This window comes from Dicentrarchus labrax, unplaced genomic scaffold (assembly GCF_905237075.1).
Source record: "Dicentrarchus labrax unplaced genomic scaffold, dlabrax2021, whole genome shotgun sequence".
In the NCBI taxonomy this organism is placed as follows: Eukaryota; Metazoa; Chordata; class Actinopteri; family Moronidae; genus Dicentrarchus; species Dicentrarchus labrax.
Window position 1 is genome coordinate 19,076,161 of NW_026136705.1, and position 28,000 is coordinate 19,104,160.

The 28,000-nt window shown below is 40.4% G+C and overlaps 1 protein-coding gene across 1 annotated transcript; it reads right to left on the reverse strand.

Moving 5' to 3' along the window:
- Nucleotides 1-204: 204 nt before the first annotated feature.
- Nucleotides 205-27,999, reverse strand: pds5b (PDS5 cohesin associated factor B). The gene is made up of 35 exons (XM_051400707.1): nucleotides 27,929-27,999; nucleotides 21,396-21,523; nucleotides 20,798-21,001; nucleotides 20,204-20,290; nucleotides 17,377-17,474; nucleotides 16,265-16,391; nucleotides 15,742-15,822; nucleotides 14,429-14,569; nucleotides 13,434-13,549; nucleotides 13,153-13,247; nucleotides 12,775-12,920; nucleotides 12,057-12,208; nucleotides 9,743-9,856; nucleotides 9,520-9,601; nucleotides 9,368-9,416; nucleotides 9,038-9,177; nucleotides 8,636-8,751; nucleotides 8,369-8,474; nucleotides 7,732-7,892; nucleotides 7,404-7,527; nucleotides 7,001-7,159; nucleotides 6,794-6,862; nucleotides 6,417-6,553; nucleotides 6,058-6,181; nucleotides 5,646-5,850; nucleotides 5,273-5,387; nucleotides 5,018-5,150; nucleotides 4,786-4,905; nucleotides 4,264-4,326; nucleotides 4,018-4,163; nucleotides 3,712-3,784; nucleotides 2,072-2,484; nucleotides 1,816-1,896; nucleotides 1,123-1,219; nucleotides 205-1,004 (listed from the first exon to the last, which is right to left on the reverse strand). The coding sequence occupies exons 2-35, from the start codon at nucleotides 21,501-21,503 to the stop codon at nucleotides 972-974; spliced, it is 4,215 nt and encodes a 1,404-aa protein (XP_051256667.1). The 5' UTR covers nucleotides 21,504-21,523; nucleotides 27,929-27,999; the 3' UTR covers nucleotides 205-971.
- Between the last annotated feature and the right edge of the window lies 1 nt (nucleotide 28,000).

The window sequence follows — 28,000 nt, forward strand, 5'->3', positions numbered from 1 at the left end:
ATATATATATATATATATATATATATATATATATTTTGGAAATATTTTATTTTAATAAAACTTCTAAATCATCTGACTTGAAGGATTTCTGTTCTTCTGCTTGACTTTGTTACACATGAAGACATCACAACTGATTATGCGGTCGGGGACGAGCAAACCGCTTCATCCGAGACTTCAAAGTGAAATAAAGAGAAATTGAGCAGGTCAGGTTTTATAGAGAATTATATTGATACAACGGAGGATGTGACTGGGTGGATGTGAGGCCAAGTTAATCAGCAGTGACAAACACTACAACCACAGCTGCTCATGACTTCCATCTACCAGCAAGTACAAACCTAAAAATGAGACGCACACTTCTATCTTTTCCAGAGGCAACTCTACATTTGGACAGGTTTCTGACATTTTTTTAATTTTTCAATACATGGTAAAAAAGGTATTAATATACAGAACTGTAAACAAAAACGCATGTTTGTAGTAAAATGACACAATTAACGTCACAAAGAAAAGATTATGGTTAATCTCTTTCGGTTTTTAAAAAGTGTGACACAGAGGGAATGATTGATAAGCAATACTGCTTTATGGGAGCACTTTAATAATAATAATAATAATATCGGCGGTAAAGGCTTTACAGCATCCCCCCAGTCAGCATCAAACACAACAACAGAACATGAAACAGACATAAGAGACTATTTACAAGAGTGATCTTTTTTCTTTTTTTCCTGTTAAAATTATTTCTACTTAAATGTGGCGAACATCATCACAATGCAACAACCCCACAGCTGATGATATCGATGTACTGATGTAGTGTGCATGTGGTATATGCAAGTGTGTCAATTTGTGTAACAGTAGGAGCGTCGGCGTATGAAACGTTTAAAAAGTTCAATGTCCATATTTTCTTTCCTACGTCATTCCTCCACGGCTAGAGAAGACGCGCCGTTTTCGCTTGTCCTCCCGTCATTTTTTTTTTTAGCTCATCTTCTTCGCCCTGCTGCCTTCTTGCGACCCTAGGAGAGAGAGAGAAAAAACGTAGGGTGAAAACTGAGCTTATAAATTCCTCCACACTTCTTAAATTAGTCTAAAACCTAGCATTTCCAGATATGATTCATTTAATATTTTCAGTACCTTCGGTGTTGGCTCGTCCTCCTGCTCTTCCTCCTCTTCCTCCTCTTCTTCCTCGGAGTCGTCTTTAGCAGCAGCTGCCTTCGATCGCCCACCGCGCCTGGATACCACAGAGGGGAAGCACAGTGAATCAGAATGCCTCAAAATGTAACAGGGAGACATTTGTAAATGTAGAAATATGACAAAAACACATCACCACCGCCCACCCACGGGAATTCAAATCTCTCAAATATCACCCACAAGGTGCTAAAGCTTGACTAAGAAGCATTTTCTGCAGTCAAATCAGTATGTCAGGCACACACACACTTGCCAGTAAGTTAGAGTGATAGCTTAAAATGCTCACCTATCACACGACTGTATTCTGTCCACAAAGTACCAACAGAGACTTATTAAGAGCACCACTTCACAGCTAATTTGTAATCATTTGTACAAAAAGGAGACTATGACTTGCAGAATATGAGAACTGTGCAGATTCAGGCTCACTAGTAAGTTCCACTTAGTAGAAATTCTCTGCGTTCATGTACATCTCATAGCCTTTTTTTTTTTTTTTTTAAATCTGGTGAAAATGTGGTCCATTGCAATTACTTTAGCAGACAGAAACAATATTCCAAAAATCTCTCTCTCGCTGTAGAGAATGTTTGCTGAAGTTTTATGCAAAAGCCTGGAAGATCACAAAGCTAGTGTGCTGCCTCTTACGCTGGTTTCTTGGCAGGTGGCTGAGCCGATTTGGGTGGACGTCCTCTCCTCTTCTGTGGTGTGGACTCTGCTGACTCTGAGCTGTTGCACGAAGACAAAAATGCAAACGACACCAAAGAGTGAGTCGAAAATTAATCTTGCTGACAGAAATCTCAGTGCCAACAGCAGGAGTTATTAGTGAAGCTGATCCAACTTCTCTCTCTGCATTTACTGCTTACAGGGAGTTTTTTTTTTTTCCCCTCTTCCTTCCTCTTACCCTTGTGATCGCCGCGGCGCCCTGGCTTGCCTTCCCCCCTTGGTCTTCAACTCCATATTTTCACTGCTCCGGTCATCCTCTTCCTCCTCTTCCTCTGCTTCCTCCTCCACTCGCTCCTCTTCTTCTTCCTCTTCCTCCTCCTCTGGTGGAGGAGCTGCTTTCTTTCGTCCCCTCTTTCCTTTGGGAGGAGTGTCCTGACTGGGAGCGGCAGACTTTGGAGGCCGACCCCTCCGTCCTTTTTTCGGCGGGCTGTTCTGTTCGTCCTCCGGCTGATTGTCCTCATCCCACTGGTCCTCGGACTCGGCCGCTGCGGTTGTGTTGGCTGCCGCTTTCTTGCGTCCACGCTTTGGCTTGCTATCCTGGTCGTCACTGGAGGCCACGACACGTTTGCGGCCGCGGGGCTTTTCAATATCCTGTGAAAGAAACAACAAATGGTTGAGCAGGGCTCACAGGCTTCCTGCTGTATGTAGCCGGTGTGTATTCTAGTGACTAGTCACTCATTCCTGTAAAATATTTGAAGCATAGGCAACATTAATATTTTTAATAGAAGATTCCTTTATTTTTCACTTTTTATAACAACATTTCTAAACATTATTGAGTCAACCTATGCAGTAGGTCTGTAGGCTGTTGTTAAGTTTACACAACGTTGTTAATCCTGTTTTGACTTGGGGTGCCCGTTTGGCTTGGTTGGTGGAGCTAGCGTCCCACGTACCGAGGCTGAGTCCTTGCTGCGGCGGCCCAGGGTTTGAGTCTGACCTGGGGCCCTTTGCTGCATGTCATCCCCTCTCTCTGCCCCCCTTTCCTGTCTACCTTCAGCTGTCACTATCAATAAAAGGCAATAAAAGCCCCAAAAAATACTTGTTTTGACTAGAATCCAGCAGGTGTTTGCACAGTACGAACAAAACAGGCACGAGGATTTATGACTGCAACACTTAACTGGTTCACAGCAACGTGACTATTTCTACTTGTCCTAAGCTACTGTGTCATTTCCGATTATATTTATTTGTGCATTCACACTATAAATCAGACTGAGAAAATTGTTGTTTTTCATTACTTATAATACTTGAGTTTCTCCAGATCACACTCTAAAAAAGCCATTTTATTTTTGCTTTAATTATAGATTAATCTATCAGTCATCTTCTCAATTAACTGATTAGTTGTTTGGTCCATAAAATGTTAATTAATTGGCAATTATTTTGATGAATCGTTTTGAGTGACAATTTTCTAATAGTTGACTGTGACTCGATTAATTGACTACTCGCTGCGGTATCAAAACTAAATTACAGTAATAAGATGGAAATCGACCTTCAATTCCCAGAAGTAGGTTGGTGGAAGAGGATTATGGCTAGGAGATTAATTTAAGATATTTAGGATTTGGAACAAATAACTCAATAATGTGATATTTTCGGGATGATAACCGGAGACTATTTACACACAAGACTGTTTGAGAAACTCTTATTAGATATGACGGCACAGCAGATGTTCATTTTCACTCTAATAAAACATACAAATAACTCATAAATTATAAGAACAAGCAGCTCAAGACCGTGGAAAGACAACACTGAAGCTGTGTTGCTATATCATTAAAACTAGTCTCACATCACAATAGATACTATCAGTATATAAAGAGGTTTTAGTACCTTGTCAGTGCTGTCTGCTCTCTTTAGGGTGATGTCCTCGTTCTCACTATGATCCATTTCTGTGCTGTCGTGCCTGAAACACAACAGCAATTATAAATTGTTAATATTTTATATACAATCACAGAAATGCAACTCAAGATGCAACAAGTGAGAAGATACAAAAGCAGTCTCCGTCAGTTCTTCTGTGTAGTCTATGAGCATGTGTCAGTTAACATCTTGACTCTCTGTGTTCCGATCCAATTATTCACCAAATGGAGAAACAGTGAGTCTTTAGAGAAGTGTGCATGTGCATTACATGTCTTGTACCTGGTCTTGCTGCGTTGTGGGGAGCCTGGGTTGGACGAGGAGTCGTCGTTGCTGGCAGTCTCCATACGAGAAGCTTTACTCTGGAGCTGCTTCCCCGCAGACGACAGCGGCTTGTTTACTGCTCCCAAAACATTAGCGGACTTGGGCTTGAGGAAGGAGATGTGACAAGAGTTTGAGTTGGATGTGTGTTCCATCCAAAAACACAAAAATGAGAGGGAAAAAGCAAACAATCATTTCAGAGTTTACCTTTCCTGGTGTGAAGAATGACTTCATCTCTGGTGGGAGATAATTTTTTGTGTTGCTGAAATTCTGAAAACAGAGAACAATATTGTGTCAGAGCTTGTTCGTGTAAAGAGAGAAAAAGAGAAAAGAAAAAACTAAAACCTGAAACACGAGTTCAGGATTATGAGGTTTGCAATCTCATTAGTCAAAATGTGTGCCACTTATATTGACAAGCCTGTTTACCCAAAATCTGTGGAGCAGACTCTAGAAACTAGGTTACTACCAGCTACCACAACCAGGAATATACATCTGTCTTTTAATTAACACTTTTCCGGTGAATATGCACTAGAACTCGAAACACTTAAAAGGGAATGTGCAATCTGAATGATCATTTAAAAAGTCAAAGAAAATGTTTTGCAGATCTCATTTGCAGCTCAGCGGCTGGTATTAATATACATCAAACAGAAGAACATGAAAGACACTGCTTTGCTGGAAATAAAATATTTAAGATTTTTCTGGGAAATGCTTTGGGGTGCAGATACCAACCTTGTCGGGTTTGGTGAAGAAGCATGAGGGCAGCACAGGGTCTTTCGGGGACTCCAGGCTGTAGGTGGTGCTCTTTGACATGATAATGTGCATAGCTACGTCACACACTGTGTAGAGTTTCTGTACAGGGAAGACACAAAGGTCTGGTCAGTAGGTAGTTAGAGCAGTGAAGGAATATAGACTGTCCATATATTATATATTCAGTGTATGTGAACTTGAACGTGATGTGTACCTCGTTGGTTTTGGGATCACTGGGGGCCTGGGCATCTTTCGTCTGTTTGATATTTTCCACCATTTTCCTTATGAAGGCGTGACTGTTGTTCTCGTTCTTGGCCATGATAATCTCAAGAACAAACCACAGAGCCCTGACAAGGAAGGGAAGTTTGATATCAGCATACAGTACTTTGAATTCTAGCCATATTCTGTAGTTCTTGGACATGAACCTTAAAACGATTGGGATACTGCAGCTGTACTCTACACTACTTACTCTTTAATTTCTTTGAGCTGCTCGATGTCCTGTACTTTGACATAGTCTGGGTCATGTGCCAGCAGGTGGATGGTGTAGGGAACCACATACTCCGGCAGCAGAGAGAACAGCTTGTCTGTTGGCACACACAAGGTAAATATTACAGCAATACGACCTCATCACAAAAGTGCTGATAATTACTGCCACACATTTCTTTTTTATTTTCTTTCTTGTAGTTTTTTTTTTTATCCCTAGCTTTTGAGAATCTGCTTTTAGATATATACTGCAGAAGATACAAATTAAACAATAAAAAGGACACATTTCATGCAGCAGACTTTTTGTAGCTGTTTTTTAGAAAAATCTACAAATGAAATCAATTGTTCAGTTTCTTTACCACTGATGGCAGCGTGCTGTTTGAGGTACTCTCTGCGTATGTTGACGTTTTTCACCAGGCACTGGCGAGCGTGAGCCCTCCTCTCCTTAACAGGGTCCTTGGCACACAAAGCGAATACTGCCATGTATTCCAGAGGCAGACGGAGGCGGCACAGGCCCCTGTGGAGCTTCTGGGAAAAACACTGTCGCACCTGGTAGCACTCATCCTAGAGAGCAAAGAGAAAAAGACGCTTAGAAAACAGTGACAATGATTAGGAGGAGAGAGATGATGAAATGCTTCAGATAAAGTAGAGGTGGAAAATGATACCTGATGGCAGTACATTGTTTAAAAACAATATAAAATCAGAACCAGAAAAACTGAAATTAGGATGCAGAGCGTAGCATGAAAAGAGGAGACTTGTGGCAGTTCTTACGTTGATGACGAGAGCACACAGTTGATATTGTTCCAGTGTGATGATTTCGTGATAGCAGGGCTCCTGTGCCAGCTTCAGCAAAGCGCACGCTGCTGCCAGCCGCAGCCTTGACATGTCTGGTTTACTAGGGGATGATGGGAAGAGTAAACAAGGATTCTTTATATATCTGCAAATGTGTTTAAGATTAAGATAAGCTTAAGATCCCCCTAGGGTCCACAATACCCATTAAAATCCAGCACTTCACTGAAAATTACATGATTATAATCTGAAGACAAAGCTTTCTCTGAGCCACTCCGGAGGCTCACACACACAGGACCTTAAGATTTATGTGATAAAGGAAAATAGGCTCTGTCGTTTACCCCATCCTGCCCTGCTCGGTTAGGTCTCCATCACTGTGTAGAATAGCAGTCAGCATCCTCAGGGTGGAGTTGCCCGATTTGCTCTGGTTGTTCTTCACTCCTAGTAACCACCTCACCATCAGCTTTATGCCCTGGATCTGAATGCAGGAGAGTGGAAGGTCAAAAGATATTTTGGGGAGCAAACAAGTGCATCGCTGGAGATACAATATTCAGAATCAGGGGAGATCTCTCCTTGTTTACTTGTTAAGGTAAATAAATTAAGCTAAATTGTGATCATATGATAATGAACAACTCTGCCTCTGTAAGCAGTCTTCACACAGTGGCTGACTGAACAAACTGACTGACTTTTAAGAGATACACAATGGTTCACCACCGACCTTGGCTAGAGTCTCCGGGGACACTTCATCATCAGGAACCCAAAGTTTGGTTGTCTTCTTGCCTGGGATCTACAGACAACACAAACAATATGGTCAAATTACTTTACACAATATGAAGACAGCAATACTGATCCTAGAACTGTGGTTAAGAAACCTTGGAGTAGTACTGAGTTCAAATAAAGCTGCATATCCATATGTTGTGTGTACCCTGTCGTTCATGAGCAGATCCTTCACAATGAAGTTGGCGACTAGAGATTTGAGCGGCGCAGCAAACTGTTCTGGGGCCAGCTGAGCCAGGTGACCCAGGGTGGTCAAAGGAGTGATGAGCTGCTCCAGGTTAGCAGGGTCCAGGCCTTTGTGCAGAGGCTGGAGAAACACAAACATAACATTTCATCGATATAGCCAAAAACATGGACATTACAGTGTATCTGACAAAATTTGGGGGTTCGGCGTGTTTACAGGCGTGTTGTGTTATAGTGCCATAGCAAGATTCAGATGCATGAGTGTTTCATTATCTCATTTCCATGGTTTCTTTTTTACATTTTCTAAATACTTTTTTCTTTTATGCGTAAAAAAGTATAAAAAAAACAGAGAGATGGGATTGACTGACCTCGAAAATTTGGGCGAAGTGTGTGTCTCTGTTGGTGAACATGGCGTTGATGCAGTGGATGGCATACTTGGCCTGGCGAGGGGGGCCTCTCTTGGCTTTGGCCTGTAGTACCGGCAGCAAAACACTTGAGGGAGCAGGCAGGAGAGTACCATTACAAACCACAGGAAGTATTGTCAAAAGTCATGAAGAGTGCAGCATGCTCAAATCAAAGTGTTGCAGTGCAAAATACGAAGACCCACAGTTTTTTATATGTACGATTAAATAGAGTGTGACGGCATACATCCTGCTAGAGAACGAATGAGGGCATCAATCAGGCAATGAAACATACGATTTGATGTGAGGAAAACTCTCTTCCATCTTGCTGCCCGTGTTTTTGAAGATCTGTAGCGCAGCCTCTGCAACCTTCTCATCATCCATCTTCAGACAGCCCAACAGGGACTCGAACGTCTCTGCCGAGTGGAACGACACCGGGTGTGTGAACGACAGAACCTATGTGGAGTGGAAAACAAAACAAGGTTCAGCAGCTGTATGACATCCAATACATATTTTTCAATAATAATCACTCAACTCGTCATAACAAGTGTTGAAACAAAGATATGAGAGATCTCTCTGTCACAGTTATTTACTGTGTTGCTTTTGTGTCACTGTAATGACTGCTGCTGCCAGCCGCACCCCCCCAGGAAAAAACTGCAGTAGGGCGTTTATCAATGACACAATGTTCATTTTTTGCTTGTTGGTCACTCCATCATTTCCCTCGACAACAACATAGAGAGAGTATATTTATTCACTGATGACGAGCGATGCAGGTAGCAATTCACACAGACACCCCGGCAGCAGAACAGATTTTTCTCCCTACATGCGTTGTATTTTTGTTAAATGGAGCACCAACATAAGATAATCAAATGACAACCAAATGTCAGCTGGATTCAACTCTGGATAAATACTATGTTTTTTTTTTTTTTTACCTTCAGCAGTTCCAGTCCTGCTCTGATGGCCTCTTCAGTGGGGACGCCCTCCTCCTCATCATCAGCTGTTCCATCTATAGATTTGTTAACCTGTTTTATTAAAGCACTGACAGATAGATAGGGAGAGATAAAAAAAAAGAAAAAGAAAAAAAAAGGTAAAATACTTCCCAATTCAAAAATCAAGAATCAAAAATCATTGGCATTTGTAGTCTCAAAACGGACTAAAGGTTTGTGTTACGGCCACACCCCCACCCCCACAGACAGTACCTGATGGACTCTGTGTCGATGTGTACAGGAGCAATTCTCTCCAAGAGGAATTTGACCATTTCCAGGAAGGGATTGCTGGGCTGTTTGGGGCTGCCGAGCTTTTTAGTGATGTCTCGCTGAAAAGGTGACAATAAATAATTGAACAGTGACACTAATGCTGTAAAAACTATTTTTTTAGCACCATTTTTAGCAACTCAACAAGATTCCTTTAAAAACATTTGTTGTGTAGAGGTTTTGCCCCGTGGAGACTTTTGAGAACATGTTTTGAGAGCCCAACAAATGTATGGTTGATATAACTTTAAGGTTTTTTTTTTTTTAAAATAAAACAAAGCCAGAGGAGGGATGACAGCATTTCAGTTAGAGGGCACTGCACTGATCTTGGACAGAGATGTCAATACTCACCACACAGACTTCAGCTTGCTTGCAGGAGCAGGAGGGACTGACCAACGTTTCCAACTGATCCCTGATCCGCTCGTCATCATCCAGGACCTGGGCCAGCTTCTTCACAAAGTCCTGAGCCTTGCCCGGGTCTGGCAGGTTTCCTGTAGACACAGAATTAAAAGCTGATGTCTAACAAAGCAGAGATGATTTGTAACAAGGGTGGTTAGTTCATCCTGTTGCAGCAATTTCATTAGAAATTTAGTTTTTTTCCACAACTCAAGCTATGCCAAGATTTAGTTTTCTGAGAGAAATTACATTTGTTGAACTGATTTAACGTGTAAAATCTCTTACTTGTGATCACCATGACTTTTGCGAATACAGCCTTGCTCGATGCTTCAGACTACAACAAATGCATAAACAAAACAAAGGAAAAACAGTTTAGAAACATGAGAAGAGGATACATTAACCTTCAGCTTTTCATAGTATGCTTCAGTCAGAGTTACCTTGGGTTTTTTGATCAGGTCCAGCAAGTCTTTGACATGGTGTCTCAGCAGATTCTGGCACTTCCACATTTCGTTCAAAGCTCTGGAGAGGCACGGAGGAGGAGGAAAATTCCACATAGTTTCAACTTTTATTCTCTAAACACTCGCATTCTTATTATTCAAAACAAACAGGACTGAAAGGTTTGCAACTGTTTTGGATCTTATATGTGTGAGTAAGACTTACTTGACAGCATTTGTGTCCAGGGTGGCGTACAGGTAGTATAGACACTTCATCCTCTCAGTGGTTTCCAGGTTGTGAGGAACCATGTACTGGGCAAAAACCCGCTCCACCAGCAACCTGTGAACACCAAGAGAAATATTTTAGGAGAAATTTTGATTAAAATGAAGAATATCTGTTTGCTTTTCCTCTTAAGGGTTTGAGCCGAGAGCCCTGACAGTCATTAACTTACTATTAGATTTGTTTAATAGGATTATCTACGCTCGGTTCAGAAATTAAGGCGGCTTGGGACAAAGTGAGAGACAAAAATCTAAATTTATAAGTTCCTTGTGGAATTTTTCTTCTCATTATCAAATATTTATGCAGAAATGAGATTACAGTCCCTCACTGGCAGTTTGTAACCAGACACACCAGTGACTAATTACGCAGATTTGTCATTAGTCCAGGAATAATCTCACCATTTAAAACCTCTCATAGTAAAAAAATAAGAAATGTTTAGACAATGATGACATGATCTTGAATGTTGGATAATCATATTTCAGAGGTTTAAAGGAAGAATTTGCTGAGCAGGAACAAGGTTTTCAGTGCCGTCCTGCACTTTCATGCAGTTGCACAGATTCACACATAAACAGGAACTGCCTGTTATAATACAGACTTTCCTGTTATCTGCAGTGGAGCTACTCTGCTGCAGAGTGATTCAAAGGATAACTCCACCTGCACACACCACTCTGCAGTTTGATCTGACACTACGACGCCTCGTGTTTTTGTGCGTTTTGTCATTTGGGTTTGTTTTCCCACAGGTGCCTCAACATGGCTCATCTACTTTCTACTTCAGCATTTTGCAGAATGACTTTCAATAACCCCAAAGAGGTACTGTGGGCTGTCCATGTCATGCATTTGCATTTGAGAAACAATGACACACTGAAGTTTTCAGTTTAAAGTGAAGCGAGTGATGATGCTGTGTGCTGCCTGGTTGCTAAAAAAAACAACAACAAAAAAAACAACATTATGTTGCCCTGAGGCTACTGTAGGTGGTCAAATTGGTATCTCTTCTTTACTGATATTTATCAAACTGCAGTGAAAAATACTTTGAGTGTAGACAGTCTTTGCTCTTTAGATTCTTAAGGACTGACTTAAAAAACGATTTTACCATTTGGTCTTTGAGACTGTGTAGGGATGGGGATTGTTAAGTTTTATTGACACTGATACCATTTTTGAGACTCCTTAACAATCCAAGTCTTTATCAATACCATCGATACTGTTCTGTTAATATGGTGTAGAGATGAGACGACAATAAATTCTTAACAGAACTGCTATTGCTTAATTGCAGTTGGCAGGTAATTCAATTGAATTCAAAAACCTTATTAGACTATTGATGTATGTTTGTGCATTCGTGATTTGATTTAAATGATTTAAATGACTCTGAGACTATGGCTAAAGATATTAAGTATTCTATCGTTTCCTCTAGGATTTCTCTCAGTACCAGAGGAAAGGCTTCTGTTGTAACCCCGCTGTACTGTTGGTGGAGTATTTTAAAACTGTGGTGTTAGTACATTTATTTGTGTACAGGATCTGATCCTTCCTCCACCTACAACCTAACTGCACCTGTGTGTTACTGGCCAAGCCTTCCCCTTTAAGGAAGGTAGGTTTGTGGGTAACCTGTGCCATTAAGAATGTAGTTAAGTTCAGGTTGTTGTATAATAGTTACTGAAAGGCTGTGTGTTGTTTTTGCTGTCACAGAAAACAAAAAAAAAAGTGCCTGTTTATGTAACGTTCTGAATCAGTCTTCATGTACTGTTCACAGCTCAGTTGGAGTGTGGACAGCTAGTTAGCTATCTAGCAGTTAGGAATCATGTTAAAGACAATTAAAATAGTGATTATTAATAATATGATAATATTACATTTTTGAGCTGCGGAGCTGGAAGCCTTTTCTCTTATGATTTTATCCAGGGATGATTTTAAACTTCCAAAGTCTGACGTAAAGTATCTCAATGTGCTGTCCTTATTAATATGAATTACATTCAGCTGGTTATCCATGAAACAAGACAAATTCATCAAACAAGATTAAGTGCAGAAATCCAAAGTACATTGCCAATAGCCCAAGGCACACACGAAAGCTATGGATTTGAGCTACTGAGCAAATTAAGAGCAACTGATTCAAGGAACTCACTTAGACTCTAATCAGCATCTTTTAGGAAACAGATTTAACTCTGGCTTCAACTTTTAAACACTTGCCTCCAGGATTTGAATTCTTCATTGAAATTCATTAAGGCGTTTCTGGTTTTCCTACATGTTTAATATAACAAAAAGGAACACAAACCTGTCATCGATGCTGTTCTGGTAGTAGATATGGAGCAGCTTGTCTTTGATCCAGGAAATCTGTTTAGAGGCCTCCCTCCCTCCCTCGCCTTGCAGCGAATACTTCCTGTAGATCGATGCCAGGCCCATCATGGCCTCCTTACGTACACGCCACTGATGAAGGAGGAGGAAAAGAATAGGACAAGATAAAAAGGGAGAGCCAACGAATCATGACAACTAGTTAATAAGAATTTCATGAGAAGAAACAGAAACTAATTTTAAAAGGCAAACCTATTCTAGCCTTCTTTCCAAAATACGTACAGCTGAGTTGGCTGAGTTAACTAAACACACCACTTAATGTTTTTCTATCAAAAGCAACAGTAACCTTAAAACACCAAGAGCTATTGTGGGTAAGGGGGTTAACGAGACATCAGTGGTGAGGAGATACTTTGGCTACTCAAAGCCCAATTTGGCTACAAAGTGGATGAGTCAACCCAAAATGTGGCTAAGCTAATGCTACTTTGAGTCCCACATGAATGCCAAGTGGTGTATAATGTTATCAAAGACGAAAACGTGTCAACATAGACGGGAGATACCACAAAGAACATTCAGCATCTGCAGGACTGACATAAACAAATAATTGTTTGTCTGATTTCAGTTTGCAGCTCACAGAGTTGTTCTGAAAAACTGTTTGAGAACACACTGACACTTCCAAACATACACAAAATGTGGCCACTTACTCTCTTGTCCAAGGTCCTCTCCTTTACAAAATTGAGCAATGCATCATTGACTAGAGACAAGTCTTTCTTGGCAGCAGTTACTATAGAGACGATAACATCATGGCGGATGGCCTCCTCTGGGTCATGTGATCTGACCCTCAAGTATTCTGGGAAAGAAAACAGGAACAAATGAGTGGGATGTGAGGGAACCAGGCACCTCTAACACAGACAAAACACCTAGTAAATGCTTCTTATTTCTTCTAAATTACACACTTGAAAGAACAATAACCTTGTAACTTATTATTTTGAGCTTGTAAGTGGCAGAAGTGTGGTGGTATCGCCTCTGTATTGTGGCAAAATGACTTAACACTGATTGTAATGGGTTTTGTGCTGATTTACCCGTCAGGTCTTTGGCCAGGTCTGGATGGTTCATGAGACAATGACTGGCAAACTTAACACACTCCAGTCTGATAGGAACATGGATGTCATTAAACCTTTTGGGAAAAGAAATTAACATGAATGTCAGCAACTTGGTTACAGCAAGAATAATTGCATGTTGAAAAACCTAAGCTGTGTACAAATTCTAAACCTTATAAAAAGGTCCTAAATATGGGTATTTCAAGACTTTTTCAGACTTTTGAAGGATCTGTGGATGCCATACCCATAACTCTGAAACCCACCTGCCCAGGTAACACTGCCAGAGCGGTTTGTTCTGTGCAGCCAACTCAGAGTCCTTGGCTCCAAACATCTTAGCCAGCAGCTTCACCACCTGCAGCCTCTCATCATTATCATTACTCTGCAGAGACAGAGGGAAGGAGAGAGAAAGAGAGAAATGATGCACAGAATTTGGCTGTGTCGCATGGAATGACATGCCAAATCATTTACATGAACTACATTGGCGACACTACCATTTCCCTAACACACAAAGGCAGCAGTTTCTTTGGTATCAATCTTGTTTTAGAATGAGCCGCGAAGAAGAGGAAACAGCAGAGACAATGAGAAGTAAAGACAAAGGAAGGGTGGAGGTAGGGAGAGGTAAAGAGTGAGGATGAAAGAAGAAAAACATCAGGCAGAGAAAACAAGCAAGGCGAGATAAAGATGAGAAGAGTGAGGGTGAAACAAAGAATGAGTGAGCATGAGAGAGATGGAGAGAGAGTGTGTAGTCTGTGGGGGAGAGATTTTATCGCAGCTATTATTTTGAGGAGACAGCAGTGATCTACACTCCCTCTGAACAGTTAATGAGCGTTATCCATCAGCAGGATGCCTTTATGAGACACTGCAGAAGCAACATTATGCTGACTGGCTGACTGCTTTATCTTTCTAATATGAATCAACAAACCTGCAGAGAACGTGAAAATGTGCAGTTCTGGGGGTAAATACGACAGAGAATTTGTGTTTTTACTCTGGTGTGTGTAGAAACTCATTATAGCAATATAAAAACAAGTAATGCTGCTGCTTTCATCTAAGAAAAAACAAATTCATTTATCTGTCAAATGTCCTAATAAAATGCAGTAAGGTGTATTGCACAAAACAACTACACTAATAACGTGATATGACAAATGTAAGATATTAAAGGCTCCATTTAGGCACACTCAGCTATAAAACATTACAGGGTTTTAAATCCACAAAGCAGTTTGCTGCCTCAGTGTTTATCTGAAAGAGTGTTTTTCTATACCTTAAGCTTAAACTCGAGCTGCGGCAGCACCGAGAGCAGCAGGTGGCTGTCTATGTTGTAAAGCTCCAGGATGAGGTCAAAAACGTGTTCGGACAGGTCACTGACTGAAGTCTTTCCCAGCATCAGCACCTGGTTGAAGAACTGGTGAGGAAGAAAGAGAGGGAGGAATAAAGGTTACCGACCAAAAAGAGATCCTACATGTTCCTGAAAGTCAAACTGTGACTTTTCTGACATGCAGCACCTTTTTCATGGCATTATCAAGGAGCCACATATGTCCCTGCTTAAAACAGGTAGATGCTCAGCGTACATTAGCTGTCAGGAGACAGGAGAAGGTGGATGTGCAACGAAAAAGTGAAGAGGTCCTCTTGTTTCTCCTCTCTCTCGAGTGAGGTCAAAAAGGTCAGACCAAGGTTATTATAGTTAATTAAAACTAGTTGTGAAAAAAAAAAAACATTTGAGTCAACTGAAATCAAATAAATTGACTTTAGAAAAAAAAATGGGAAAACTAACTGACACAATATAGTGTACTTACAACTATGTTAAATAAAGTAAAATAAAATACAGTTTTTAGTTTTAGTCTGTCAATTTGCCTTGATACACATATTTATTGACTACAGTGTCTACATGACAACGTGTCATTCACAATGTGTAGTGTTTGTATTGTCATACATTTCCACACTTTTTTGATTTAGACAAATAGTCTATGATTTAAAAGAAATTAAACTGATTACCACCCACCAAAAAAAGGACAAAAAAAACTAATGATTCAAATTCAAAAACTATAATAACTCAGGTAGAGACAAGCATCTCTAGAGCTGGTAAGGATTTAGTGTTTTACTCAAGTACAGGTTTGTGCTCTGCATGAACGTGTCCTCCAGTTGTGGGACAACCTCAAAACCTATTATTCTAACCATATTTAATTAAATCTGAATTTATGACACTAAAGCTGCATGTATATGATGTGTATATTAGGAAGCAACAAATGTTTTATGTTTAACAGCTGATTTTAATGTCCAGCATATTAATTAGCTTCATTATTTGTTATGACCATAGCATGGTTGGCCTTGATTCCAAAATTCAGTATTCAGTAGTAAAGTATCATGCTATTCCCATTAGGCTACATGCGACAAACTTTGCTTACTCAACATTAACTGTTACAACTCTGAAAAGTATAATTTCTGAATTTCATGACTATTACAGGATGTAAATAACTGCAAGGTTCTGAGTGTTATATGCAGAAAATAAAAATCTCCATACACATAAAAGTGTAAAGACAAAAAATAAACAGGAACTTGTCAACGATTTAATCTTACATTGGTGATGTAGGGCTCAATAGCCTGAGCAGTCCTCTTCAGCAGAGCTTTGGCCAGGTCATATGCTTGTTTATTCAAGTTCTAGACAGACAGAAAAACAACTGGTGAATAAAACAGCACATCTGATAACACACAAAAACAACAAAAAACTACATATAATGTGAAAACAAGGGTCAATCACTTCTTGTTTTTCACACAGAAGAATCTCATTAGAATCATTTTAGCAGGCACAGATGTCTGCAGATGTTTATGCAGAAGCTTTTACGCTGCTTTACCTCTTCTCACCTGCAGGGGTCTCATTGAATTACAGGTTATGGAAAATGATACTGCCTCAGTCTACTGACAACATCAACTCATCTGAGATTGTCCCTTAGTGAGCCGTTTCTACTTGTATCAACATTCACGGTAGGACTGTGTGTGTGTGTGTGTGTGTGTGTGTGTGTGTGTGTGTGTGTGTGTGTGTGTGTGTGTGTGTATATATATATGTGATTGTGTGTTGCTCTTTGTGTAATCATGCATGTACCTTGTGTGCTGGCACCAGGTTGACCAACACAGTGTCCAACAACTCCTGCGATACAGTGTCTCCCTCGCAGATGATGGAGCTCATCAGGTCCACCATATGCATGTGCACCTTCTGGTTGTGGCCGTTGCTAGGAAAACAAGGCAAGAAAGGTCAAAGGTCAAGGATGGCGTCAGTGTAAAATATTCCAGACTGGTTCCTATTCAGGTAGCAACTTAACATTTACTGGGTTTAAATCATAGTTAGTTTTTTAGATCACCCATTTGCACAGTAATCTGTCATTTCCTCAGCACACCATGGCTGAAATTTGGTTTGCTGGCAGCAGGCCTTTTATAGGGATTTTCATTTGCTGGATCTCTCATTTTGAAATCAAACTGCAATGCACTGATCACACAGAGGGTGGGTGTACTTGCTCATAACGATCTGCATGACAGTAGGAGGCAAAGCTTATTACCTAGATTTGTATCTCAGCGACTGCTGGCCTGGCACTACTATTCTCATTACCCATTCACAGAAAGACGCGCACGCTCGCACACACGCACGCACACACGCACGCACACACGCTCGCACACACACACGCACACGCACACGCACACACACACACACGGGGGCTGCATTCCCCTACATGTTCTAGCTCACTGAAAATATTTCAAATCTAAAGTAGAGCTCTTTTGATTATTCCTATATAATAAAAAGCATTATGCTGGCACAACCTTGACGCACCCACAAACACACATTTGTTCCAATGGCAAAGAGCCAAATTCTATACTGCAGAATTCAGCCCTCAAGGTTGTGTTCAGTAGACTGAAATTGAGAGTGGGTTTAGGAGGAAGGAGAGGAGAGGAGAGGAGAGGAGAGGAGAGGAGGGGAGGGGAGGGCAATCAAAGAGAATCAACTGGACTGCTACTGTGCGTTTTCATCATGTAGCAGCAGAGACAGATCGAGGTGTAAGGGAGGGCTAATTAAGGAATACGGAAGCCAAAAAAAGTGAATGTGGAAAAATAAAAGCTGGGCACACATACCCACATCATACACCATGATGAATAAGAACACACATATTACATTGAGGTGGGCTTTGATAAAAGAAAAAAAAAAAAAAAAAAAAAAAAACTTACTTGATGACCTGGAAGAGTGTTCTGTAAAGCTGGGTGAATATCTCATTGCTGTCTTCAAGCTCAAAGCAAATATTGTAGGACTTCACCCATGCTATGTTCTGAACAAAAAGAGAGGAGGCAGGACATTAGTGACAATGCAGATGCAAAATAAAGGAGAAATAAGAAGAATGTGGTAAGGGTGGACAGCCATGTTTGCTTATTGGTTGACTTTAATAATCTTCCAGAAACCTTTAAAGGGGCAATAAGTGTTTTTTTTTTTGTCACCTGGGTTCATTCATCGTGTTTCCAGCCATCTGGCAAATCTAAGTCCAATATTCATCCTCCGTTTTTTGGTCTCTACCAACTCCTGAGGGAAATATCCTGCTCTTTAGCTGCTAAATGCTCCACTATGCTCACCAGCTATTTGCTAACGGTGTCCATCTGCTGTTTGGTGCTGAGCTGTGAGAGTCAATCAAAACCGTAAAGTTTCAGGCTGGACAGCTAAACGAGCTAAAACTCTGAAAAGCTGAGGGGAGCTGTAGATTCGGATGATGAGTCTCTGTAGGCGCATCGCTATGAGAGATGCCTCTCCCATTACGCATTATATGATTAGAAAAAAATATTGATTATATGTGCTTTAAATGAACTAGAGTAAACAAGCTCCATTAGCACTCATTATGCTGTTTCAGTGGCCATGAGATTAACTGAGGTTTCCATTCCACATTATTATTCCATTCCACATTTATTTTATAAACTCCTTCATGGCTACTGTAGCTAATAACTTTTTCACTGTTGTTGCATGAAGTGCAACGCAATTTATATAATTAAAACTGCAAGTTAGACTTCCTCCATCTCACAATTGCTTCTGATTGTCCAATTATGCCCCGACCGGCTTTTTAATCACAATCTGAATAACAAAGTTGCAAATAAATGAGATTTACTTCCAATTAGCTTCAACTTGAACTTTGATTTCATCAGAAAATACGGTAGCTTCTTGGAGCAAACTCACATAAATGATTGAAAAGCACTTCACAAATTGAAACAATTAAAAAGACTGAAAAGCAAGGCAAACTATTAACGAAGAACATCCGATAACAGTTTCCTAAAAACACTGAAGGATTTAGGCATATTGCAGTTTGACTTCAGATAGTCTGTTAAGGCCTGAATGAGCTAAAAAAAAACTGTCATACAGATTGCTGTAGATATAGATAAACATACTTCCTATAAGTTTCTGTTACCAAGCAGAAGAGAGTGCATGCATTCTGTCACCACTGCTTCCTCCTCCGTGTCTTTACACTGGCCTTCAACATCATTTATTTAATAGGTTGCAGTTACATAAGATCTTGAATACACACATGCAGTAAATTTATACAGAAGACCAGAGGTCAAACACCATGAGGAATTCAAATTCAGGAGATAAAACAAAACAACTAGTAATGTATTATAATGCTTATGTGCACAGAATGAGCAGTGAGGTGAACAAGCCATGCACCAACTGAAGTCCTGCACAGCTTAAGTTGTTCACATTAACCTTGGGAGTAAGTATCCCTGTTACCATTTATAACACTACTAAATAAAATATCATTCCACCAGCTAAAAACATTCATCAAAGAGCTTTTCTTTCCTGACTAATTTACAGAGGTTTACTTCTAATACAAGAGAACAAATCCAGTCCACAAACTGTGTGAGTTTATCAACAGTGAAAAGCAAAAGTAGAGACATGTTTACATGCCAAAGTAACCTGTTACAAATTGCTTTCACCCCAATAACTAGGTGGTTTCAACTAGAGGGGTATAAAAAAGGTATAAAAGGGGCATAAAAGATATCAGTTAAGCCAGCTTTTTAAGAATTTCTGTTTCAGAAAGTAGGTTTAGATAAGTCTGACCTAAGTTACCACGGAAACTTATCTTTAAAATTGTCAGCTAAGGGTCACCTCATACTACATGATTGTTTTAAGACATAAAATGATGCTGCTTGGAATAATAATTTGTGTCTCATATGTTTGGTTTTTTTACAATAAAAGTTTAATTCTGCACATATTGTTTTATTATTTTATTACATTTAGTCCATCTCCCTCATTTTAAATCTATAAATACCCAAATATTGTTCATTTCGAAGCTGCTGGACACACAATGTCTCTTCACCAAAAAGTCTATTCTCAATGTATGTGCAGTTTGAGGCTTTAAGTTTCCACATAATACATGTGTAAATTCATATGTAACTTTTAAGAAGAGCACAGAGAAACTTTCCCTTTTCATCAAATGAGCAAAAACAGCCTTCTAGCGTTAAACTCTGCACATGCATCATTCTGCACAGTAAAGGTCAAACCTCCAAGTCAAGTAACAATAAGCAAAACACATTTGAGTGTAAGGGGACTTTCAATCAGCCAGACAGTTTTTCCCTCAACATTCCTCCTCCCTACTACATTGTGAACATGGAATTTGTAGTTAAAGAGGAGAAATAAGCTCCAAAACAGTTGCTTCCACTGGGTACAATGGCAAATATCACTGGCAGCAGACTGCATTAGCTGTACAGCTAAAATAAACTTTTGTATAAAGTAAGTGGGCAACACCTGTTATTTCAATGTGTCAGATACATTTAATTAACACTTTAAACCTTCAGCCGCACATTTCATTCCTCACATTCTGAGGACTAATCAGGCTCCCACCATAAAAAGTTTCTTCCATCTCAGCCAACAAAAGGTGAGTAGAGATCTGAAAGCAAGTGTTTAAAGCCAAACCCAATAAGATTTGATGAGGGATTCAGACTCAATGCAGGACTCTAGATTTGATAAGATACAATCAAACACCAACCCCATCATTGATCCATACACACCACAGTCACATACCTCGAGCAGGTAGAAGTATCTGTTGAACTGAGCGCTTTTAGTGTCCTCCAGTCCTTTGAGCTGTCTTGTGATGAACATGAAAATGTCCTGGAGACAAGAAACAAACAAATAGTGAATGCTCCACACACACAGATGCAGTCATTAGTAAAAACCAATGAAAGATTAAGGCATCCCAATGAATCAGCCACAACACAACAACGTTGTTTTAGGAAAAATGCTCAGAATGATTAGCATACCGTCCCATTCAAACACAAACAATGAAGCTTGAACACACAAAAAGAAGGACCAATGTATATAGGACATGTTACTGAATGCTGATTTGTGTCTAATAAACAGCTTGTGTTTAGATGTTCTATAAAAAAGGTGTGAGTCATGTCAAGTCTCCAGCCAAATGCTGCACAGATTTCAAGCCAATATCCCAAAATGTTGGCAAATGAAAATACAAAATCAATTTGTCAGTTAGTGTTAAGTGGACACCCCAGAGAAGATGCAACAGGGTTATGTAATTAAAATGTCACAGTGATTCTGGTGGAGCAGAAAGTCATTTTGCAGTATTTTGTTTTACCCGCCCCAACCAAATCTTCATCAGCATACCTTGAGTTTATCTGGGGAGGTGTAGGGCGCCTCTGGGGCGTAAATCCTGAATATGTCTGCCAGACAGCAGGCCACCAGCAGACGCACGTCCTTGTCTGGGTGTTTGAGGAAGAAGTCTGAGGCCAGGTGGAGGGCCAGGTTCAGGTACAGCTCCTTCTCTTCCTCAGAATCCTGGTCCATGTCCATGAAGGTCTTCACAACCATCTGGAAGAGGGATGGGGGATATTGAGTGGGGAGACGAGGTGTCGGAGGTTAGTGGCTAGGTGTTGACTAAATAGCTAGGTGAAATGTGCCATCAATTCAAAACAACAAGGTTTGAAGTCATTCAGTTTGTTCAGTTACACCATGCACTGTCAATTATGCATCAGTAATAATTCATAATTTAAATGTATTAATAAAAGAAAAACGACATAAATAAACTTCAAATTACCAATACTAAAACTTAAAAATATCTGTTTTAAAAGAAATAATGATAATAGTATGCCTTCAGCAATGTGACAATGTTATATTGAGAAGTTTAACAATTTCCCCCTTTCCCTATGACCGCACAGTAAACAGAGGAGACACGGCTACAGCAGAATGGGACAAAGACACTGACCTTGAGCCTGCGGACCATTTCCTCTTTGGAGATTTTGTCAGAGATCTCCTTGACCCCTGGGGGGTAGGTCACCTTCCCATCCGTGACTCGAGCTTTAGAGTGAGCCATCCTCTTTAGCTCTTCACTGCCTGAGGAGAGAAAGAATAATGTTTGTAATAAATTGGAGGAGAGCAAGAAAGAAGGTGATACAGAGAACACAGAGAGGCAGGACTAAAAATCTAAAACCTTGAAGACTTCCCGAACCTCAACCGAAAAAAAGGACATGGTAAACTATTTGGAACCCAAGGCAAATCTTTAATACTTCAAAGCTTTGAAAGAAGTCTGCAATAGAGACCTCTGAAATATTCAGCGAGGTATTCACAGCACAGTAATGGCTTTCTACAAGCTGAATGAATGATGAAATTGCAGCATTCAGAGAGCAGGCTGACTTTTCACTGCTAGCTGCTGCTGCCATTGTGTTCCACATTTCATTACCGCAGCCACTAGCCTGTCAAGGATTACACCCGATTCATGTTTGGGACATTCACATGACGCAAAATGTGCTTTGACTTTCAATTTAGGGCACTGCTCATGGCCAGATCAGACATGCTGCACTATACACTGCTCTTTGGCAACAGCCAGTAAACTGACCTGTCTCACCTTGCAACTGCCTTTGGTCTATTAAAGATATTAAAAAAGGCAGAAATGCGTCCACAGAGGAATATGACTTCATTTTTCCTCCTACATCTTACCTACACCTCCTTTGTCAGACAAACTAATGCCTGACTCATAGTTCATGAATATAACTAAGAGTCTGCGTGGTGAACCGGTAATGTTTCAAAAGAATTAATGATTTGATACTTTTATAGTGGAGGTTCATAAAATATCTAAAGCATTTAATACAGCAATACATTAATTATAGCAACAAGGCTGGAAGCTGAGGGCTTTCTTTCCCAGGAAAACACAGAAGTAAGCTTGCTGAAGAGAGATTTTTTGCAACCAATAAATTAGAAGACTATTATAAAAACTGCCTCAGTCACAGACTCAGAAATAGCACTGTGAACCAAAACAGTACTTTCCTCCAGCTTCGTGTTTCTTTTCACGCTAGTTTTCCCCAACTATCGCAGTTTACAGGACTGTTGTGACTCAAAACAGATCATGTACCCAGCCATCAACCAAACACTTGACTTAAAATAACCGTTTATGCACATTGTTAATATCTCAATTTTTTAGACACAAACATTTTACACCAAAACAAAACTTCAAATTAGCCGAATTGATTCACTATATTGCCCAAACCTAATAACAACTGTAGATAATGCTAATTAACATTTAGTTCAATATGGATAATTATTGAATAATAAATAATACAATTAAAAAAATGTTTTTTCAATTGCCTGGTCAATTAAGTGGGTCAGAAATCTACTTCTGTGCTCCAGCTTTTTGTCTATACCAGCTGCCAATTTCTCACAAGTGCCCAATCAGTAGTATAACTATATACTATACCACTACAACTACTACTACTACTACCATCAACAGAGATGAAAAGCAGACGAGATGACTCACTAAGTTATCAGCTCTGGAAAAAAGATGTGTTCAATTATTTTTTTCCCCACTTGCCAAATTGGCAAGTGAGTTGCTAGATTTACCAGCCTGACCAACCGGCACTTAACTTGTCCTGGGAAAGTTGGCAATTCTTATTAATGAGCCCTGAATCTGGTTGATGCGCCCTCTGCAAGCAGCATCTATACTCAACCAAAGATTGTGAGTGAAAAGAAACATTCAGAGCTGCAAGTGAACCATCAGACTGTTCTCAAGAAAGAAAGCAAAAAAGTTTAAAGGCTGCATTTATATACCTCTTTAGCCCAAAGTGCTTTGTAATATGCCTACCATGCACACACAGTGTGCAACTATGCAAGACACTGGCCTGGCCATCAGTAGCAATTTGGGGTTCAGAGAGTTGCTCAAGTACACTCTGACCCATGGACAGGAGGAGCTGGGGATCCCTAGGGAACCCTTGTGATCCAGAGACTCTGCTAGTTAAACTTTAATGCATATCCTATCAATATTTCAACAAGGGCTGCAACTAACAATTGTGATCAATTAATTTGATGATAATTCTCTATAAAATTGTCTGTTTATTACATTTTCTGCAACTATTTTGATAATATATCATTGGGTTTTTGCCCGTTTATTGGACAAAACAAGCTCATTCTCTCTGGGCAACTGTGATATATTAATTTCACATTTCATAGACCAACTAATTACTGTTTACAACTTACTACCCATATTATAAAAAGCCACCAGAAACTCCAGATCAGTGGTGAAATTAGATGGCTGAATGGTCAATATATTATAGCCCATCGGAATGATTATGCAAGATTTTTTGAGAGTCATGATTTTGAAATTGTCAACATGAGCAACTGCAATGTGACATGGACTGCAGGGATTTCCCCCAGGAAATTGGTTAGCTGAAGTGTTAAACATCGACCTCAACAAAACTGAACCTGCACGGTCGGTTAGTTTGTCTTTGTGAGGCTGACAAAGGTCAAACACAGGAAAACTGTTTGAGCACGTGCTGCTTACAACCAGGGATTTGGACACCTCATCTTGAGTAAACATGTGGAAAGAATGTGTTAATATGCATTTATTACTTTTGGCGGGTCAGACCGAGAGTTAAAAACAGCTCCCAACAAATTCCAACCTCATGGCCCCAGTTGTGGAGGTTATTTTTTTAAACACAGATATTTGCATACCTTGCCTCTCTCTCTCTCTCTCTCCAGATTGTTAACCAGCTCCATATCTGTCCTAATTTAATGAGTCTTAGAGTTCCAGTTTCTTCTCTTAACAAAATGTTGTGGAAAAAAGCTAATTGAAGACTCATTATTAACAATGCGTTCTTTTTAGACAATGTGACAGTAACACAGCTTCAGTTGTGAATTTATAGCCCCAGTTGTTTACACTTTGATTTGGAGGCAGTAGTTCAAATAAACCAGAAAACAAACAAAAAACTCCTTGGGCGAACAAAACAAAACTGTCACTTTGGGAAATTATAAAAAGAAATGTACACTATTTTCTAGACAAAATTAAGTTTTATCATCTTAACACAACACTCTCATGCTGAGTATTTGAATAAAAGTCTCTGCACTTTGTTTAAACAAACATGTGCAATCGACTAGATTTCAAACAAATAAAACAACAACCAAGCCCTCCTCCACGACCAGCCGCTCAATTCGATTTTAATCAGTAATAAACAGGCCATCTTAATTTGACCATTGTCATATAACTGTAGTATAATGCTTTAAAGACTTCAATTTGTGTAATTCCAAAAAACAAAACAAAAACAAAGAGTAATGACATACATTACTTCTCCAGGTATAGTCAAAACTGATAGGTGGACAAATCCTGAATGCCAGATGGATGGAAAGTCAAGAGAAATGAAAGACAGATATTGGACAGAGTCTGATCCATATTCCTCTTTCCAGATATCTGTCTGGAGTTCAGAACAGCAATGGCAGCACTTGCCGCGAGGTAAATTTAGTCACATTTTCACTTTGTCAACCATACTTAACTGCGTTCACTGGTAAAAGTACCAAAGTTGTCTGAATTGTGGAAGGCACCAGCATTTGTGGCTACTGGACAGCAGGTTTTCCTGCCCTGCTCCAATATCTCATTCCACAACAATCACCTCACCCGGGGGGGAGTCAGCCAAACATGTTTGTACTATCTTTCAAGAAAAATCCCTGCCTATATACTGTTCCTAAAAGCAGTAAATTAATGAACTCCTTCTGTAACTACTGTCTTGTTAGTGTCTTCTCACTATTTATGCTGCTTTTATCATCGAATGAGGATTGATTATTATGAAGCAGTCTGGGTCAGTAGGTCTGCCGTCTGACAAAAGCACTGGCTGCTGGGTTTGATTTAGAGACTAGACCGCAATACTGAGTTTTGAATAACAACCAAACAATTTTCTGCAGCTGTACTTGAGCTTTTATAAACACACACACACACACACACACACACACACACACACACACACACACACACACACACACACACACACACACACACACACAGGGCCAAACCTACACACTGACTGGACACTGGCAGGCTGCCAAATTGCTTGATTCTGACCTTCTTTTCCACCCCACAGCTGCTGCCAAATTTGACTCCATCTCTCTCTGCCTACCACACTGAGACACTGAATGCCCAATCAGAGTAGAGTATTTCTCAACCTGGGGGGTGGGTGGGTGGTGTGTGTGTGTGTGTGTGTGTGTGTGTGTGTGTGTGGGTGTGTGGGGGTGGGGGGGGGGGGGGGGGGTGGGGGGGGTCTGTCTGGGTACCATCCACCAGGGAATATTTCACTTCGAATAAGCAGTGACAATAAATAATCACGCACAAGCTTTACCTTACACTAAACCTCCTGAACACGGTCTACTTTAAACTCACACTTGGTTTATCAGAGTAAAACACATTTAGCCCCCCCACCAAGGCTTTCCATCTGTCCGCTGCCTCTGCTCTCCCCCACTTTGGCCCTTTCACACAGCTGCCAGCAGAAATATGAAGACAGAGAGCAGTTCTCCTAACCTAATCTGAACCTTGACACAGACACTCTTTGTTTTAACCCTGTGGGTGATCACAGGGAAGAGAGTGACTGTCAGCAAACACCCTCCCTGTGTTGGCCACCACTTGGTTGTAACGGTGAACTCAACGACCTCCATGTGGACACCGAGACAAACACAAAGCGAGGGAAACTGGCCAAACAGGAAAGCACTGTCACTGAGTTTACTAAGATGAAATGAAACGAAATGGACATTTTCAGAAGGGAGCACGTCTCCGCCAAATGCAAACCAGTGAAGGCCGGCCAGAAGCAACGACAAAGCGGAGAAAGGAGGGATTGAAACAAGTCCAAAGGTTATGAGAATGAGACAGGGAGGTTGGAATAAACCTCAAAAGAAGCCACACTGCAAAGGGAAGCCAATATGACATCTACAAACACAACACTGCTGAATCACATGTCTAAGATCGTCAGTGCACACATATTTCCCCCCTCTGTATCTATTTCAACACAAGTAATGAATCACAGAAAAACAAACTGAAGACTACCATTGTGGCTTTTGTAGAGCAAAACATAATTTTCCTCAGTTTCTCTTTTAGTTGGGGAAATATAAAGTTGATGTGCTGCAGCCTGCATTAGATCTATAAAAAGGTGGCAAACACATTACTACAACTTAAACATTAACTCCAAATCAGAGCAGCTACACAGTAGTTCCTGGAGAGCTGTGCAAAGCCTTTTTTCTTTTTTTAAAGATAGTAAACAAGTAACTATGTGTGCAAGCTTAAGAATTTTATTTGACAATGCTACCATAAAATCAATACATTAAATTCCAACAAAGTCGCCTGAAAACGCACTGATTTTAAGAGCTGCACGGTAACAAATTCCAACAGCTTTCTAATAACCACAATCCCTGTTACATGCCACAAAATCTGATATTTCAGAGCCAATCTGCAGTGTTGACGGTGACACGACTCAATAATCACAGGCTGATAGCTGTCAAAACAAAAGCACTGCAGCACCCAGGAGGTGACTGTCCACACTTTATAAAATAACAGCCAGTGTCCAATATTATAAATATCTAAGTGCCTATGACCGCTACTCCTTTGTTGTTTTAATTGTAACAATACGTGTGCAGCAAAAAACAGGTGTGCTCATTAATAAAAGTACAACATTCCTCTAATATCTGGTCAATTAATCGATTATGCAAACGATCCACCACTAAATACACCATTTACACTGCGACACGTCCCATCAATACTAATTTAAAAACGGAGCAATGCGCCTGGTAACGTTACAAGTAGCTCATAATAACGAGAGTCGGGGCGAAAATACATTACAAGCAGATTACTATCAGCGCTGGATTTTAAAATAATTCTCACATTTAAGTTAATGTGACTTAAGGTTAAGTTAGTGCCAAGAAAGGGGGACATTTTAACGAACAGGAGTGTGCTTTTTTGTTATGGTACAGTAGTATGTCAAGGCCAAGGGACTATGTGTACAGCCAGACTGCCTTGTTGCTGTAGCGTTGACCGTGGCTAATCTAGTTAGCTGCCGCTAGCAACTACAGTGGCTAACGTAAGCGAGCTAACGTTAGCAGCAGCAATCTCAGTGACAGAGGGCGGGCGGATAGTAACGTTGCACTGAACAAAACACCCGGCTAACTACCGTTATATCCTCATCAATACCCGGACCCCGGTCATACAACCAAGTGGAGTTATTATTAGCTCTCGTTGCTGGGACGTTGAACCTAGAAAATGTGCTAGTATTTCAGTAGCTAACCATTTTGCGCCGCAGGACCAGGTCAACCAGCGCTGTGAATCGGACACGGCTGCCGAGAACACAGGCGAGCAAGGCGGGCTGCGCTCCGCCTATTAAACGCTGGAAACCTGGCTCCTCCGCGGACACATCCTGGGTTACACATCGTTTCCCACAGCAGCACCTGGAAATATTGCTACATTTCAATCAAAAGGATTTGCTTATTTGTGCATTTTCTTACCTGATACGGTGAATTGTGATCAATCGTGTCCTCCTCTGCAGCTCTCTTCCCCCTCCTAGCTCCAAAATGGCG

Bases quoted from the DNA above. Each gene is read 5' to 3' on its own strand.
- pds5b (XM_051400707.1), bottom strand. From the start codon at position 21,503: ATGGCTCACTCTAAAGCTCGAGTCACGGATGGGAAGGTGACCTACCCC. The intron at 7,528-7,731 runs GTATGTTTCATT...TGCTCCCTCAAG, and splicing joins AGTTTTCCTCACATCAAATC to TGTTTTGCTGCCGGTACTAC. The intron at 4,906-5,017 runs GTACACATCACG...TTCCCTGTACAG, and splicing joins GTGATCCCAAAACCAACGAG to AAACTCTACACAGTGTGTGA.